Raw genomic sequence first — 18,227 nt, 5'->3', positions numbered from 1 at the left:
ATCCAAGACTCAGACGTCTCTGGGCTATAAGAGTGGCTGCCGAAATGCTAATGAATGACTCATAGGCAGATGTCAGCTTGATAAAGGAGGCAGGTAGAAGCAGAGGTATTTAAAGCCTGGAAATTAGGAATAACCTTGAAAATGGGCAGTGGGGCTGGCGTTTGACAGTGTGGTTTCAAAATAGCTCACGGTGTGCATTGTGTATCAGGCTGAACACTGGGGGCGATACAAAGGATTTTCCAAGGGAATTCTGGTCACACTCACCTTTTGCCTTCTCATTGCCTTTTGACCCAACAGTTGCTTAAGATGGGCCTGCACACTATGCTTTTTCTGGGTATAAAAAGGATTGGGGTTGAGGGGAGCAGCTGAGACACTTCGTCTCATGGGGCTACTTTGGTGCTGGTGGTCCCTGGTTTCCAGGTGACAAGCCATGCAGGGATAAGGCCTAAGGTAACAGGGCAGCAGAGCCCCGTCTTCCTCCTTCACCCTGATGCCGAGTTTGCCATCGGGAGTTACCTTGCTCAGTGCGGTATCTAGCAATGTAGAGGGCCACTGCCCCCTTGCAGGGGGCCAACATGTGGCATCCTGGCTCCTTTTCCAGAGTCTTCATGTAGCCAGAGCCAGTTGGCACCAGGCCCAGTCAAGGTGGGCCAGAGCTGCTGGCCTTGGGGCAGGCGTAGCCAGGATGAGCTGGGAAAGAGCAGTGGGGGCTGTCCACCCAAGGATGATCAACCCCAAAGTGAGCTCTCCATCACAGAAATCTGTGCCCATGGTTCTTGCCCAGTGTCCTTGCCAAAGAGTGAACACTGTCCAAGGGACTCATGTAGCTTTTGCCACTTGTGATACCCCGGGTGGTAGACTGATTCAGCGTGCGGGCTCCAGAGTCAAGCTCCAGGCTTCCAGGTCTAGCCACGTAGGGATCTTTGCCTCTGGAAGCCTCAGCCTCCTAGTCTGTAGAGTGGGGTCATGCTAGCATGTCCCAGGAGGGTTGTTGGGATTTCGTGAGATCACGTGCATGCTCCCCACAAGAAGTGCTCGGCCAGTCATAGGCATTGTTGTCATGGCCGGAGACCGGGCTGCTTCTTTGGAATATCATGGTACATGAGCAGGGGTCCTGAACCCAGGCCAGGATCTGAATCCTGTCTGCCTTACTCCCGGCACCACGGGTGGCCACCGGCGAGCCAGGACGCGGAGGCGGAGGCAGCTCGGCAGCTGGACACCAAACAGCAATTAGGTTTTCACAGCCTCCCGGGGATCCTGGGCATTGGCTCCGCGGAGTCATTCCCGGGCTTTCTTCGGGCCTCACCAAGGCAGAATGCTGGGTGTCACCAGGCCGGTGGACGCACCCATTAAAATGAGCAAGCACCCAGCCTGCTGGGTTCCAGCCTCATAACCCAAACTTGAAGCCTTTCGCTTCCTTAGCCCTCTGCGTCTTCACAAGGGATCCTGTCTGTTGCCTGGGGCCCCCCTGCCACGAAATGCCATCTCTCCCCTCCACACGCAGAAAGCCACCGCGGCGAAATGGCGGTCATGGCAGCTGGGTGCGGGCTGGAGCGCCGGCTGCACTGCTCTCCCCCCAGCGCCTCGGGGGGTTCTCCGTTCACATTTGCTCCGGAGCGCTCCATGGGCCAGAGCAGCCGGCTTCTCAGCCTCCAAGTCAGGGAGGGAGCATGGGAGGGCTTGGATGGCTCACAGCAGTGCGTCTCGGGGGGCTCCTGATGGCGGTGCCTTCCCCCAGGCCACCTCGAATGGTGGCCCAGGAGGGAAACCCCAGCTCTTGAGGGGAAGCCCCAAGATGGACGGTGGTCCCCGGACTGCCTCCATCCCACCTTGGTGTTCGGGGAGCCCACGTGGCGGCTCTCCATTCTTATCCCTTTGCTGGGGCAAATTCCCTGATTTGGACACTTCATCACTCTTTCCCTTCCCTCCCTGTCAGTCCAAGCTGAGTAAGGTCATACATGATGAAGATCACGGCTCTTGGGGATGAAGCCCCTACACCAGGTGCCAGGCAGTGTCCAGAGGCACTCTGCTCGTGCTGGCTCTCTCGTTGGGTGCTCCCAGCAGATGTGTGAGGCCGGCACCTTCAGGATCCCCGTCTGACAGGCGAGGAAACTGATGCTCTGGGAGGTTGAAACATCTCCAAGGTCACGCAGCCAGGAAGAGCCACGGCATTGAGCTCATGTCTTCTGACCCCAGACTCAGGCCCTTAACTCCTGTTGCTGCATGCCAAGAGGTAAACTCTGTGGAAGAGGGAGAATTTTAGGCTGAATTTTCTTTTCCAAAAGGAAGTCAGTTTCCCTCTTTATTTTTTTATTTTTATTTTTTTTAACTTTTATTTCCTACGAGACGTGTTATTCTAAATTGGAGTTCCATACCTAGAGCTCCTCTTCATAGTGTAAAAATAGCCAAGCCAATGGGGTGTCATTGTACAAACTGTATTGGATCATCGCAGAGGAACCAGAAAATATGGGCAAGTGAAAAACCAGACCACAAAGGACACCCACAATTCCCCCCAGTAGAAAACTCTGGCTCTCTCCTCCATGCATGCCCTTCTTCAGCTCTTCCTCCGCACAGGTATTGAGCTCAATTTTCCATCACAGTGGTGGGGCTGAAAATGAGAACTTAAAGGAGTCAAGATTGGGGAGTAGAAAGGAAGGACAAAGGAACACCAGCTTGGGAGTGTGGCATAAGGCTCCTGGGGTCCTGAGGAGGGTGGGGTCCTGAGGAGGGTGACCCCCTGAGGTCAGTGGTTGCTGGGCAGGTGACCCCACCTTGGGGCCCCCCGGAGGATATCCTTGGATTGGATAACTGAGTTAGGTCATGGGTGTTTGGGCTGCCTTTGGCACTGGGGGCCCCTTTTGCCTTGTTTGTTCTTTGTGGGAGGGACTTATTTAGCTGTAAAAATGTGTAGTTCTGCCTCTGTTCGAACCACTCAAGAGGATCTGGTTCAGCGGAATTGACCTTGTAGCGTAGGTCCTGGGGCCCGGCGGGCCTGGGCCTTCACTTCCCGGCGGCTGCCCCTCCACCTGCCCCTGCCGTACAGGATCACAGGCTCGTTGTTACAGATTTTCCACTGTATCAAGAGAAGTCAAAACCTATACTTTTAATCGGAAGTCTTCTGATTTTTAAATATTGGTAACCAGTTGGTAACCAGTTCTCATTTCTTAAACACAGCCGACCGAATAAAATCTGGTCAGTGGCCCACTGCTTTATGACCTGAGCAAGAGCACACCGATTCAGCCTCGACTTTCTGTTCAGAACCAGCTACTTCAAAATAAGGAAACAGTATACAGCCAACCACGGAACTGTGGCCCATGAGATGTTCTTGACCTTTGGGTGGCATTCAGTGGGAATTGGAACCGGCTGGGAGGTTTTTCTCTCTGCTTCCACGTGATTTGCCTAGAGAAGGACCAAATTTCATCCATCTGTGGAACGGAGGCTGGAGCTAGGGGGTAGAAGGGTGCAGGGGGCAGAGGCCTGGAGGTGTCGGAGTGGGTGGGTGTGGGGGTGCTTGGGGTGGAGGGTGGGGAGGAGAGACTGGCTCCGGATCTTGGAGGTTCTGTCCCGACCCTCCACCCTCAGGCCAGGCCAAGGAGCTGGGACCTCATCCTGGGTGATGGAGAAACTGGAGAGGATGCTCTCAGCCGGAGAGTGACGTGGTCATGTTTCCGGGGAGTGTCTGAGAATTCAAGCACGCCGCCCTGTGAGGAGTGGTTGGAGCTGGGTGTGGAGACCAGGGAATGTGGTGGCGGCCCAGGGACCTGGTGGACCTGTTTTGTTCGGCCTGAACAGTGTTTTCAGAAGTGGCATCATCAAGCAGGCCTGATGCTTGGTCACAGGATGAGCACGTAGCACCTGTGGTCTCTCACACCCCAGCTTCCCGTGTTTGTTACCCGCCTGGGGCCTGTAGGCATTGGAGTTTGTTGCCTGTGGAGTAAATTCTGGTGGAGACAACACCAGGGCAGATATGACACTGTGGCTGGAGTCAAGGGAGCAAGTGATGGTGAAGGCTCAGCTAAGGGAGTGGCAGACGGGCCTGTGGCCAGGTGGCATTTCAGGACAGGTGAGCGTCGGGGATGCCAGGGAGATAGGCAGGGGCAGTGGCCTGGGCAGAGGGACAGAGGATGTGCGCTTCCCCATGCAGCCAGAGGCCAGGGCAGCAGGGGCGCATCGGGTGCGGGCCGTGGTTAAGAGTACGCACTCGCGGGCCAAACCAGCTGAGTCTGAATCCGCTCTGCCGTTTACTGCCGTGGGTCAAACAAGGTGGCATACCTCAGACCATCCGTACAGTGCCTGGTTTACACCAGATGGAACCCTTGGTGGACGTGAGCCATGAGTAGGGACAGAGCAGGCAGACCTATTTTCTGGAGAGCCTAAAATGCCAATAGCAGGAGTTTGAACTTGGTCGAGTAGGGCATGGGAGCTTCTATGTCTGTTTGGGCCAGAAAGTGATGTGATGACAAAGCATCTCCCCTCTGACCTCTTGCCAACTCTGGCTGCCTTCCCCAGCCACTGTGATGCTCTTCCTTAGAAACCCTGAGGTGGGGGAGCCCTGAATAGGAATTACTTTTCTCCCTGGAGATTGGGAGGTGGGTGGAGAGGAAACTCCTAGGGTGTTCTATAGCAGCAGGAACCAGATTTGGCGTTTTTCTCTCTTTCCCCACCAGGCTCTGGCCTTCCCCAGGGCCGGGTCATGTGCACAGCCTCGGAGCTCTGCACCGCGCCTGCCTCATGCTGGGCCCTCAGGAAACATCTGGACAATACAGAACTGAGGAGTACTCGCACAGTACCTGGCCTGGAGCATAGATGCGTGCCTCCTAGACGCATCAGGAGCTGCGGCCAACAAGGGGAAAGGAGTCAGGGAAAGAAGAGCGAGGTTGGGATCAGTCTATTCCGCTGTGCCCTGGCCCACTGTGCCTTTCCTAGTCCCGCCGCGCCAAGCCCTTAGGATCAGAAAGGGCCTACTCTCCTGATTTAAAAAAGCATGGCCTCCGACTGTATCCGGCAGATAAGTTTCTGCTTTGTTCCAGTGCAGTGATACAGCCCCCTGAGCAATCCATTGTAATCAAGGGTTGCTCAGGAAGTTCTCAGTCGGCTCAGCCGGGAAGCTAGATCTAACTTTGTCTGTCGTCCTAAACGATAAAGACTTCATGTGTCGCATTTCCCCTCCGTGGGGAAAAGGAGGGTTGGATTCTGTCCTTGTAGCCACCCTTCATGTACTGAGGAAGCGAATACAACTGGGGTATTTGGATTGCAAATTTAAAAAATACATATATATATATGTGTGTATTTTAGCTATAAAAGCAAGCACAGAGCATAATATTGCAGCCGTAGTGTCTTTTTATTTTTATTTTGGAAGGCATGATTTAGGGGCTTTGTATTTCCATGAAAGCCTCGATTATGTCTGGGGACTCTGCTAGGTGAAGGCACAGTGGCTTCAGCCAGCTTATGGACCGACACTCGCAAATATCTCCCGTGAGTGCACTGTGGGTTCCTCCCCTGCTCCCAGGCCTGACAGTGAATCCAGTAGCTGCAAATCAGTGTCCTTTATGCTGCCTTAAAGTCTGTCTTCCCCTGAGCCAGTCTCCTTACTCTCTTGTTAGGGGCACCAAGCACCGTGACACTGGATTGCAGAAGGAAAAGATGTGTGCAGTGATGTTTCTAGCCGGTTGACCCTAGCAGGCCTTGTGCACTAATGGTGTGCATCCCCATTTTGCAGGTGTGCAGTTTGAGGTGTGGAGAGTGAAGCAGACTGGGGCCCATTCGTTCTGTCGCTGATGGTGGGCGCTCGGGCAGGCAGGTGTGTGGCTGTGAGCCCTAATCCCACACCCCTGTCACCTCTGCTCTCAGGCCTTGCCCGGCAGAAGCGCTTCTCTGCCCAGACTTGAGTAGCCTTGAAAGTTTCACTAACCTCAGAGTGTAGACAAGGAAACCGTAAACTTCCACCCGCTCCCATGGTGAAGGTTAGACCAAGTTCTCGGATCAAGTGTAAGATGAAGCCCTTGGAAACCAAGTGCTCCGACCCACCTTCCCTGCCTGGCTCCAAGCCCCTGGCAGGGGTCCCAGCACTTTCCAGGCCATGAGAAATTTCTTCTCAGTTACACTCCGGGCTGACTGGCCTCCCTTCTCTTACTCCACCCCAGAACTCAGAACCGATAATCAGAAGTCTTAAAACATGGCACCGCTCAGATAACCTCATTTAAACCACTTTTCAGTACCAGTGTCCCCATGGGCTGCTGTCTCTCGCTTCTGATCCATCCCCACTCCAACTTTCTCCAGCTGAAGACCTTTGTCCTGTTCTTCCACCCAGCCTTCCCCAGGCCTCCCTAACTAGTTAGGGTAGTGGCTGCCCGTCCACAACCTCCCATTCTCTGTGCTGTCTGTGCCTCCTCTGCTCTCCAGGCACAGAGGCCCTTTCCCTCCCCAGCACCTGCATGTGGTAGATTTGATTAATGTCTTACGGACTGAATCGAGGTTTGCTTTGCGCCATGATGGATTCCTAAAGGTTGTAAGAAAATGGAATTTTGGTGAGGTAGATAATTTAAAATACGGGCAAGAAGGCTGAGTTTGGCAAATCATCTTCATAGTATGATTAATACCCCTGAGTTCATCCAGTGTCGAGTTGGGTTTTATAAACCAAGTTCCTTTCAATCAGGGTTTAACCTGTTTGTGGATGTCTTTCAGTGTCTCTGTGATGCCCATTTGAGGCGGCCAGGTTGGACAAGACAGGAGGGCGTAGTGCCCCCCTCGGGGTAAAGTCTGGCTGGGTGCTATTGTTTTAGGTGCTGATGTGGGGCACGAATGTGCCTCTTTCTGGTAGTACAAGTTTTGCAAAGGCAGAGACTGTGTCTTTTCTACTCAGCCTGAGTGCTTCGTAAATAGATGTGAAGTAACATATCTGGGAGTGACTCACCAGGTTCACAGAACATCCAAGGCCCCAGGTGACTCTGTGGGTCACAGTGTAGCCAGCTCCTGGAGCCATCTGGGGTGACAAGGAGACTCATACACATGTGATGAGTCAGAAATAGTCAGGGCTGGGCCTGGCCCCTGCTGCGCCTGGGAAGAGCTGACTTTTTGGATGGTTCTAGCGCTTCGCACTTCTCCACGAGCCCACACGTGTCTCATAATTGCCGTGGCAGCCTGGGGTGCTTGGCTCCCACCTTCCCACCCCTCACCCTGCCACCCTGCCATTTCTAGGCTGCCTTTTTTCTCTTGCTATAATCTCTCGTTTTGTTGGATTCAGTATCTATTTTTATTTTTATTTATTTTTTATTCCTTTAGCTCTTGCTGAAAATCAGCTCGGGCAGAGTGGTGGTGCTCAGTGCTGGCTAATGGCTTGGAGCCCCTCCAAGCTGCCGGATGTGTTGGCTCTCACTTGTGGGTGGTCGTCGACAAGCATGATGTCTCCTCTCTGTGACTCCCGAGGGTGCCCTCTTCTTGCGGGCTCGGCTGTTCACACTTGGCTGGCTGGCCTTGTCGTCTGCAATCGCAGTTTTTACAGCACACCCCGGGGCCGGTCTGGTCGCCTCGATAGGGCCCACATTTGTTCAGTACCAGAGCCCACTCGGCCTCTAGGCCCGTTGGCCCGTGTGGTCGTGTTGCAGGTTATTTTGTGCTGTTTTCGGGTGTGGAGATCAGACGCCGGCCCAGCGTGCCTAGAGACTCACAAGTCTGGAGATAGGGGTGGCTTGGGAGAGTTCTTAGGTCGTTAGAAATGTGTGTGTGTTGGGTGGGCGATGTTGTCTGCTGGTACTCTACAACATTCTCCTGTTTCTTCAGAGACTCTCCGTCTACAGCGAAGGACGGGGTTGAAATTTCAGCGTCACCGGCTGGTAGCTGTGCAAGCTCGGGTGAGGAGCTGAGCCTTGGTTTCTTCATCTGTACAATGGGGATAAGAATACCTCCATTCAGGGTTGACATAAAGATTAAGTGGGAAATTCCATATAACATCGCCTAGGACCAACTCAGTAAGTGGAAACAATAAGTAATAATAAAGTATCAGGGTTTCATTTTCAACAAAGTGGTGATGTTGCCCCCTCCTGAGCCCTAAGTAGGCAATTTAAGGACTCTGGATGGAGGGCTTGAATGTGCTCTTCCTCTTATTAAATTCCCTGACTTCCTCTTAAGGAATTGTTAGCTGGTTTTGGCATTTTCTTAAATGGTAAATGGAAGAATGATACGTTCACTCCCTTGACCACCATCCTGGGTGCACTACAGGGATAGTTTAATTCAGGCAGCTCTGTCTCTCACCCACTCGTTAGGTTGGCTTCTTGGTTTCCACTGTATTTTTCTTTACCTGTGATGCCTCTTTTGGGCGGCCTGCCTCACTCAACAGGAAGGGAAACTGAGGAAAAAGGAAGAGGAGGCCGAGGGCAGTGCCTGGCCACTGACTGTGCAGGCCCTCGGGCCCCCGGTGGCTGCTCTGGGAGCGGCAGGGGCCAGATGAGCACAGGTCTCTGGACAAGTGGCATGCCTCAGCCCTCCAGCTCTCTGCAGGATGTCGGCTTCTGACCACGACCACTTCCCCAAGGGCCCTGGACCTCTGGCCACCTCACTCCTTGTCGCTGCTCTTCGAGCAGGGCTGCCAGCAGCCACGGAAGATCCAGATGCTGCGGTGTGGCCAGTGTTTGTGAAAGCCGGGTCGAGCCAGCCCCGCAGGTACTCCCAGGCAGGGGCCGGTGCGGGCTCCGATCTGTGCTGACGCATCAGCTGACACATCAGGTGGCGTCGTGGAGAGTGAGTCTCACAGCCAGACTCGTCCTCTGAACGCCGCTTGTCTGCTGACCTCTTGCAGGGGCTCCGGACGTGCCTACGTGCGGTGAAAGATGCCTCTTCTCCCGGTGCTCTCTTCCATAGCTCCCTTCCCTGTCCCCGTGTGGTTCACAATTAGCATTTCCAATGCTTCCAAGTGAACGCGGGACAGATGTTCGCACAGGTGCTGCACTCCTCATTGGGTAAACAGAGTGGGGCTTGCTGCCGTGTGTGTGTGTGTGTGTGTGTGTGAGAGAGAGAGAGAGAGAGAGAGAAGCAGTGAGGGGGGGCTTTTGACGGGTGCGCAGACCTTACAAATGTCTTTTCAAGGCACCCGGAGCACTTTGTACATGGTAGGTGCTCAGTAAATACTTGGTGATGAGTGGTCAGTACCAGTGAAAGCCCTTTGTTTCCATAAACTCAGTGACTCAGGAGCAGGAAGCAGAATTGCAAGCCGAGTCTTGAATATCACGCATGAAGGAAGGAGAGATCCCATCCTGCCTGTGGGCATCCGGCAACCCCTTGTTCCCTCTGTGCCCTGGCAGGAGGTGCAGGTGCTGGGGCGCACAGCAGTGGCCCGCGCGGGGTGGTGAGGACGTGTGGGCAGTGGAGGTGAGCTTGGTGGCTCCCGGTGAGGCACCTGCCTTACACGCGGTGCGCTCACGATGCTTTCCAGGAGAGCGAACTTGTCGTTTTGCTGCGCACAGCGTTTGTAGATGGGGTTGCGAGGTTCACCAAGACCGGCCACCTCGTCACGTGCTTCCGATTGGCACACCTGCTCAGGTTACTTTCCTTTGGAACCCAGTGGCTCCGGCTCTGTCTCCTTCAGCCGGTCCGCTCCTCCTGCTGTGTCTCTGCCTGGGTCAGCTTCAGGATCACTGAACTCTCCAGCTTCCCAAACATGTGCTGCTGTTTGCTTCTCTGAGCTTTATGCGTGACCTTCCCTGTTTCTGGAATGTTCCTTTCACCCTCCCCCCAATCCACCTTGTGAACCATCTTCATCCTTCATCCTTCAGAAGTGGCGCAGACATCACCCCTGAATCCCCACCACGAGCCCCCATGGAGGGCAGTTCTCATACCCTTTTCTAGGCTGTTGTAACTAAGAAGTCACTTAACGCACCAGAATCACAGTCCTTCTCTTGCCTCCTGATGGTGAGCCCCATGAGGACAAAGTACATGGTTTGACTTTTTCAAATCCAACACTTGGCACAATGCCTGGTACACAGTAGGTGCTGAATAAATGTCTTTAAATTAAACCATATTTGTTTGTATCAGGAAGGCCAGCCTTGTAAAATTCCACCCTCCCTTGTTCTCCCCCAGATTACTGCATGATTTATGAAGCCTCCCGAGTGGCTGTCAAGGTCATGTTCGCAACCTCAGGGAGCAAGTGCCCTGAGTAGCCAGTTGGGGGTGGGCACTTGGGGCAGTAATCACTGCCCTAAATTACGAAGAGGCACTCATGTCCCCAGTCCCTCCCAAGAGCCTCTGTTCACAGCCACTGCTCTCAACCGTCTAGCCATTTCCCTGCCAGTTCAAGGCCCTTCTGTGGCAGACCTCCTATATCTACAGAGAATCCCTCTGGATTTGGCCACATCGGTCTCTGCCAGCCGGCCGGAAACGAAGTTGAGGGTGGCACAGGGCATTATCCTGGCTACTTCCAAACCAAGGCTCCTCCTTCTAGAACAGTGCTTGACCCATAATACTGGCCTAGTTGAGCCTTTTGTTTTTCCTTTCCTCCTCTGGCCTGAGCCTTTGGCAGGACGGGTTTTGGGCTTGAGGCCAACGATTCAGCTAGGTTGGCTCTGCGCCAGTCCTCGCCTTTCTGGAGGTCAGTATATCTGCCCGGGGCTCTGTCCGTGTTTGCAGTCTTTCCTAGCATGCACGGATAACATGGGTCTACCTCCCACGCCATCTTGCAACTAGTCATCAGAAAGAGAAGGCCCGAGCAGGAGGAAATGTGCACTCTGCTTTCTTGCGGCAGAGTGTCTTTTGCCCGATTTTTATCTGGGGGCCTTTGAAGAGCCAGCCAGCAGCAGAAGCGGTGCCCGGAAAACTCATCAGTGTCACTCTGGTTTATTTTCCTCTGCTCTTGGAGTATTTTTTTCCCATGGAGTGGGGCTCTCAGCGACAACTGGCGAATGGTTGGGCGATGGCTCGTTGTCATTCTGGTGGGCACTGGTTTCCAGAGGGTTCCGGGTGCTTTGTGGGTATTCACATTTGTTTCTGTGCCGTCCGGAGCACAGCTGGCCCCAGTCCCAGTTAGTGGGTGGAGAAACTGAGGCTCTGGGGATTCCGACGGTGATCCGGGGGCGGGGAGGGGCCCAGTAGGGAGTGAGCCTTGAAGAAGATGTGCAGGGTGTGTGTGTGTGTGTGTGTGTGTGTGTGTGTGTGTGTGTGTGTATTTGAGAATAGGCGAGGTCGTGCACATAAAAGAGGAGGAGAAGGAAAAGCAGCAAGGGTGGAACGGGAGTAGAGATCTCGGCATAAACCTGCCCAGCTGCAGTCACAGTCTGGCCTTCTTCCCCATCCAGGAGCTCGTAGGCCTTTTACCCACGGCAACCTCTGGTCCTGGGCCCCAGAGGGAGGTCTCAGTGGCTTCCCCGGCCCACGCAGACCCTGCCCTTGCCGGATGGGAGTTGGATCACAGAAGCCCTCCCCTCTTGCCCGTTCTTTCCCGCTCCTCCCTGGTGCAGCTTTATGGAGGCATATGGAAACTGTTTCTATTTACCCAGCACCGCCAGGATGCGGCTGCACGCTGTGCGCCAGCGAACGGAAACCTTGGATTCCCCGCAGGGCCATTTCAGAGGCTGCATGCAAAGCAGCCAGCTGTTTTGCAGGGAGCGTCTGGGCCCTGTTACATCAGCGAGGAAGCGTTACCATCTGTGCAAACAGGTCATCCTGGTTTGGCGGCCTGTCCTCTGAATGGGAACTTCTCTCCTACTTGGAGTCAGTTTTTTGTTACCGTTGTTTTGTATTCTAATGCCTGCCTGGTCAGCTTTTTCTTTCAGCTCCTTCCCCGCCTCCTGCTGGTGATTTTATGCTCACCTCCCTGGGCTGGTTGCCAGGATTCAGGGAGGGTAGTGAAGGAGTAGGTGTTGCATAAATCTTTAGTGGCTAAGGTCTGCTGGCTGAAGAGGCCGCAGCGGCCGCAGCCTGGTTTTCACAGGAGAGCTCTCAGCTCAGGGCAGCGGAGGCACAGAACAAAATGTTTCTCTTCGGGAACTTTCCCCGGAGGCACAGAATGGGATCTTCCTGGTTGCCAAGAGTGTTCCTGGTCAGCTTTCTCCGACCCTTTTAAAACCTCTTTTAAAATGCCTTCGAGCAAGAGCCAGTGGGGAAGCTGACTTGCTGGGAGGGCCTGGAAGCCTGCTCCTCCTACCCTCCTGCACCTGCTGTGTGTCTTTTTCCCTTCTGCCCTCCTGCTCCCAGGCCGGCCACCTCCCAGGAACGCGGACATGCAGAGGCCAGGGCCGGCCGCCATTGTCTTTCTGGAGGAGGTGGTGCAGGACCAGCTCCCCGACGGCCCTGTGGTGAGGCCATCCCGTCTCCACCAGCTGGGCCCTTGCGGTATGCCTTGACCTTGCCTTTCCAGCTCACCTGGAAGAGCTCACCCTGCTCCGGGTGAGGACAGTGCCAAAGTCTGAGGTTGCATGTGTTGATCCTCATGAGGTGTCTAGTAATCCCTGGTTGGGCCGGACCTGGGGTGCTGTGGTGACAGCCCTCCTGTCTGCTTTGTTGTCCAGGACTCTCCCCGTGCAGGGAGCACCCATGCGAGCACCTGTCATTCACCTGGAGACCTGGAGGCTGGTATTTCTCCCAGGAAGTGCAGATATGGCCAGGGTGGGCAGGAGTCGGTGGGCAGGGCAGCAGGACAGGTAGCTGCTCGCAGCCCCCGGGGTCTCGGGCTCCCCAAACAGACGATCCAGAGCAGACCCAGTGGGTATGATGCGTGGGCCGTAACCAGGACGTGGGGACACGTTATCCCCTGGCGCTTCATGCCCAGTAGTGACCAGTCAGGGGAACTAGGAGTCTCCACGCCGCCTCTCACATCCTGCTTTGAGGGAGTCTTTTCTAAGGAAGCCCACGGGGATCTGTTCCCCGGCAGGCAGGGCCTTGTGCCCCTAGGCACCCCACCGGCTGTGTCCTCGGGCTCGGCTGCCCCCTCGACCCTCTGGCGCCTGACCTGCCTCCCGCACCCCTGCCTTCCTCTCCTTTATGGGCTGTAATTGTCCTGCCCCTTTCGGGAGCTGCTGAGCCTTTGAACATGCCTTATACTGCAGCAATAAAGCACTTGGGATTTGGAGCATTTCCATCACCTCTGTGGCCACTTTTCCAGCCTAGGAAGTGGGAAGCAGTGTTCAGGGGCAGGGAATTAGGACCCACGTAGTGCCCCAGTACCCCCCCCCAATCTGCGGGGCACTGAAAGTGCTTCTGGACTTGGCTGCAGGGCTGCCCCCTCTGCGTGAGGGCTGCCTATAAAAGGAACAGGGCAAGCCAGGGGCTCCTTGCCTTCCATCTGCGCCCTTCGTATAATCCCTAAATGTGCCGCCCAGCCGCTGGGGCCAGGTGTGAAGGGGGCTCTGTGAAATCTCCCAGGGCTTTCCTGAAAAGCCCTGCAGCCTGCCCACCACTCCTGCCCGCCCCCCCCAGGGCCTTTCAGCCCTCCCCACATATAAGAGCCACAAACAAGCTATGGGGCTTTGCCTAGTAAGCAAGCCAAGTTCTGTGTTCTGAGCAAGCATCAGGTTGAATGGTTAGAACAAAGTCCGCCCTGGAGGGGAGACTCCTCCATTCTTTCCTCTTGGCTCTGCCAGTCACATTTTTCCTTTTCTTTTTAAGGTTCTGCCCTGAATTACTCTTATACGAAATAGTGCCTCTCCAGCAAACCCTTAAAAGAATGATCTTAAGAAAACAGAGATCAAGTCACTGCCCCTTAACACCCTCTGGCACTCCCGCTGCAGTCCCGAGGGGGTTACCCGCCAGGCTCTGTGCATACTTCCTGGGCCTTGCCCTCCCGTCACTGGCCCGGGAGTTTGCTTCTGGAATCTTTGGGGAAGAGCTTCATTTCACTTCAGTGCAGATGTTTGTGGAGCATTCGTCCGTCCATCATGCCCAACACTGTTCTGGGCCCTGGGGACTCCACAACAAGACCAAAGTCCCTGGCCTCACAGAGCTGACATTTCAGGCAGGGAAACAGGCACTAAATAGGCCAACAAGTAAATAAATGCCCTTCCAGGTGGTGATGCAACCCCAGGGGGAAGCACAAGGCAGCATGAGGAGGACAGGGCGTGCCAGTGACTTCCAAAGATGTGAGAAATCCGGGGAGGGCGGAGGGAACGGGAAGTGCAGAGGTCCTTAGGCAGAACCTTCCAGGCCTGTCCCAGGACAATAAGGAGGCCAGCTGTCTGGAGCAAGAGGGTGGGTGGGGCGAGACATCTCAGTCTCATAGGCCATTTTTTTTTTTTTTTTTAAAGATTTTATTTATTTATTTGACAGAGAGAGGCACAGCGAGAGAGTGAGAGAGGGAGAAGTAGGCTTCCCGCCGCGCAGGGAGCCCGATGTGGGGCTCGATCCCAGGACCCTGGGATCATGACCTGAGCCGAAGGCAGACGCTTAACAACTGAGCCACCCAGGCGCCCCCCTCATAGGCCATTTTAATCCAGGGAAGGACTTTAGAGTCTTCTCGGGAATTGGAGGCTGCGGTCTATTTGGGGCAGAGGAGTGGTATCACCTGGCTTAGGTTTTTAAAGGATTATTGTTATACTGAACTACAAAGTTTACTTAAAACACACACACACAACAAAGGACTTTTCTGACTGGCCTAGAGACTAGACACACTAGACACAGGCAGGGCAGGGAGCCGGGAGCCCAGTTGGCAGAAGGGGCTGTGCTTCCCCGGGGGAGAGGTGGCTCGGGCCACGGCAGGGGGCTTGAGCGGGTAAGCCGTGGGATCTTACCGGCCGGGTGCAGCCAGATTCTGGGCGTCATTCAGTGTAATGAATGAAGGGCATATGAGGGGCTGAGCCTCCTGACTCCCATACACTGTTCACACCCCAGCTCCCCACCTGCCGAGCACACGGGGTAACCCTCCTCTGCGGTTTAGCATGGTGCTTCCGAACACAGACCTCGTTCACTTTCTAAATGTGTGAGACCTGGGGCAAGTTCACACATGGCTCTGTGCTGCCATTGCCTCGTCCGTAAAATGGGGACAATCATGGTCAGTTGGGAGGATGAAGTTCATGTGTATATGGAGTGTGTAGGAGAGTGCCTGGCACAGGGGATATGGGGTGTAAGTGCGAAGGTCCCTTATTTGGTCAGAAGCTGAGTTGCTGAGCTCTGGGCTCTGTAGATCTGTGGGGCTGCGGTTAATCAGGGGAGGGAGAGGGAAGAGTGTGCTAAGAGACGCCCTTACCCTATCCGTGCAGCCAGGCAGTGTTTGTAGAAGCCTGTTGATGACTAGCAAGGTCTAGGCGGCTGGGCCCTGCCCCACGGGAAGCTCATGAATTTTGAGTTGTCCTTAAGGCCATCTGCTCCTACCTGCCTATCCCCTCGGAGTCTCTATGTACCTGTAAATACATAGATGCTGGGAATTGCAAGGGCAGCTGGTCCAACTCCCTACTTGCTGAGTGAACCTCCTTTGTGTTGAAACATCCCCATGGATGGCTGTAGAACCTCTTCTTGAGGCCCTCTGGTGATGGGGCACTTGCTGCCTCAGCAGACAGGTACCCCTGCAGGGCCGGGGCTCTCCAGGTACCTCCAGTCCCCGCTGCCCCGGGGATGCCCACCAAACAAATGAGTGCTTGAACAAGGCAATTGTTGGTTTAAAATAATTTTATGAAGAATTATTTCAACTTACAGATCATATTTAGAATGAAATAACAACTATGTGCCCTGCTGTAATGGGGCCTAGCATTTGCTAACTTACTTTAGCAAAGCAGACATGACAGCTAAAGCCCCCGCTGCCCAGGGCATCGTTGGTCAGCTCTGCTTGGTGGAAAGGCCCTCCCTGTTACATCCCCTCTGGGGTCCTCGTTCTGCCCTTTGCAGCCCTGCAACACGTCTGCTCTCACACATCAGCCAGCCAGCCCTGTGTGATCTGTGGCCTTGGAGCACACGTTTTATCTCTGTGGTGCTCGCTGTCACTTGGGGCCCCCCGCGTCCTCAGCGCTCCATAGTAACCAGCTGCCCTCTGGAGCCCCGCCCGTAAGCGCCAGGCTGACGAGCTACCCGTCTGTTAGAGCTTGGGAAGGAATGTGATTCTAAAGACCCTTGCTTGCCCGGATGCGTATCAGCTCCTTGCAGGGTGAAGAAGTCTGAGTTTTTCCTGAGGGCAAGCCATTCGAGATTTTAAGCAGCAGAGCATGACTCTATTGATGCTTTGCCGACTTCATCCTCCACCAAGATGCCTGGGGTCAGGTGGCCGGGAAAGGCCCGGGGCAGCGAGAGCCAGTCTGGGGGGCTGTTGCTGTCTTGTAGGTGAAAGGCAGGAGGCCAGCGAAGGTGGGGAGTGGAGATGCGTTTGAGAGAGGAGATCCCGCCAGAGCTGGTGACTCACCGGCCATGATGGTGGAGAGCAAGGCAATGTGAAAGCTTTCCATCAAAGCCTGGAAGCCTGGTCCTTCTCCCCGTCCCGGTGGTCCCTGTGGATTTCAGAAATGGGAAGGAGCTGTTGTTTGGGGCTTTGAGGGGAAGATGCCCCGGGGCACCTGCTCCCAGATAAAAACCCACTGGTGTGAGCGTGAGTGAGGTGCTCGGGTGGCGAGGAGCAGCCCGCGCGGGGGTATGCCATAGCCCCCCTGGGCACAGTGGTGTGTGGTGGATGAAGGCCAGAGGGGAGAAACTGGGAGGGCTGAGGGAGCTCCTGCGTGGGAGGAAGAAGCTGGATCCATCTGCCGAGAGCCCCGAGAGGGAGGAAGGGCTGGGAAGGTTCGCACAGAGGGTCTCTGAGGCAGGGGCTCACACAGATGCCAGCGTCTAGTACCGGCTGGGCAAGTGGCACTAATGTCCGCTGCCATCTGTGCCGGCTCATCGCCGCCCACCCCACACCGGCCCCGTGATTTCTTTCACCTAGAACTGCCGCGGCGTGTGAAGGTCGCGGACGGCGGGCGCAGGCACGCGAGGTCACAGCACCGTCCAGCTGCCTGCCGGCGGCTTCGCCTACTGGGGAGGCACATTTCGGCTCCTGCTTCCCTGGTCCACACCAGCGCATCCAGGAAGGCAGTTTGACCTTCTCCTGTCCACGCCTAGGGCTTAGTTCTTCCAGAAATGGACACTGGGAGCGGAGTCGGGAAAACCTCGGGTAGAGAAGGACCAGAACGGTCAAGGGCGAGCTGCAGCCAGATGTGCCACCTCCTGTTTGTAACTTCGTTGAGGGATGGAACTGCTGCTGTGTATTTCACCTTTTTGGCACTACCCTGACACCCTTTCGAGCCTTCCATTTCTCAAGAAGAAACGGAAGGGGCACGTAGCCTGCTGATGAGGAACTAATCACCCAGTCGGTCTCCCAGCCCTGCTTCCCGCTCGTGGCTTGGCCTCAGGAAGGTACCTGGCCTTTCTGCAGGATTGTCAGGAGCATTATGTAGGTCAGTGGGTATAAAGCACTTAGATACGTGTTATCTATCGCTATACAGCAGAGCATCCTAAAACATAGTGCCTGAAGATAGCAGATATTGCCTTGAGATATTTTGTGCAAGAGCCTGCAGTTTGGGCAGGGTCTGATGGAGGGGCTTATCTCTGCGCCACGTGGTGTCAGTTTGGACACTTGTCTGGGGCTAGAGGATTTGGTTTTGAGATGGCTCATTCACCTGACTGGCAAGTTGCATGTTTATTACCACTGGTTAAAAACTATTGTCAGATGTCCTTCTTCCCAGACTCCTCTCTCTTAGAGGGTGGTCGTAGGGCATAGTGGTTAAATGCATCTGTTCTGGAACCAGGCTGCCTGGGGTCAAATCCCGGCTTGGCCCCTTAGAGCTGTGTGACCTTGGGTGAATTGCTTAACCTCCTCATGCAGTAGCATTTATGATAGTACATACTGTTTGGGATTGTAAGGATTACATCAACATGGAGCACAAAGCACAGAGCTCACAAGTGGTGTTAACTCCTTACTTTTCTTATATGCTTCCATTGGTGCAGTCCCTTCCAGAAAGATTCTCCTAGTTACATATCCTAGCAATGGAGATGAAGCTCAATCCGGAGTAGATCTGTGAACTGGAAATCCCTGTGTTTCCAGAAGCCTGAAGGTTGGGAGGGGAGAGAGGGAAGTGTACTGTTATAAGGAAAAGGTTCTTATCCTATGCATGAAGTGACACAATATCACTTGAAAATAGACTGTGGTAAATTAAAAATGTGTACCGTAAACCCTAAAGCAACCTCTAAATAACAGAAGAAAGCACTGTAGCTAAGCCAACAAAGGAGATAAAATGGAATCATAATAAATATTCAGTGATCCAAAAGAAGGCAGAAAAAGGGAACAAAGA

General features: G+C 54.4%; 1 protein-coding gene across 4 annotated transcripts in view; it reads left to right on the top strand.

The window, feature by feature from the left end:
• Positions 1 to 18,227, top strand: part of TPCN1 (two pore segment channel 1) — a 56,538-nt gene that overhangs the window by 6,945 nt on the left and 31,366 nt on the right. Inside the window, exon 1 of one of the 4 annotated variants that reach the window (XM_032431318.1) lies at positions 9,848 to 10,919. The exons of the other annotated variants lie outside the window; for them this stretch is intronic. Within the exon in view, the coding sequence (XP_032287209.1) occupies positions 10,859 to 10,919 (61 nt within the window). The 5' untranslated portion in view covers positions 9,848 to 10,858. Of the gene's footprint in view, positions 1 to 9,847; positions 10,920 to 18,227 lie in introns of those variants that run through there. 4 annotated transcript variants of the gene reach the window in all.

Source organism: Phoca vitulina, unplaced genomic scaffold (genome assembly GCF_004348235.1).
Source record: "Phoca vitulina isolate PV1807 unplaced genomic scaffold, GSC_HSeal_1.0 scaffold46, whole genome shotgun sequence".
Classification (NCBI taxonomy): domain Eukaryota; kingdom Metazoa; phylum Chordata; class Mammalia; order Carnivora; family Phocidae; genus Phoca; species Phoca vitulina.
Note: the sequence above shows the minus strand (reverse complement) of the source record. Positions and strands in the feature narration are given on the sequence as shown.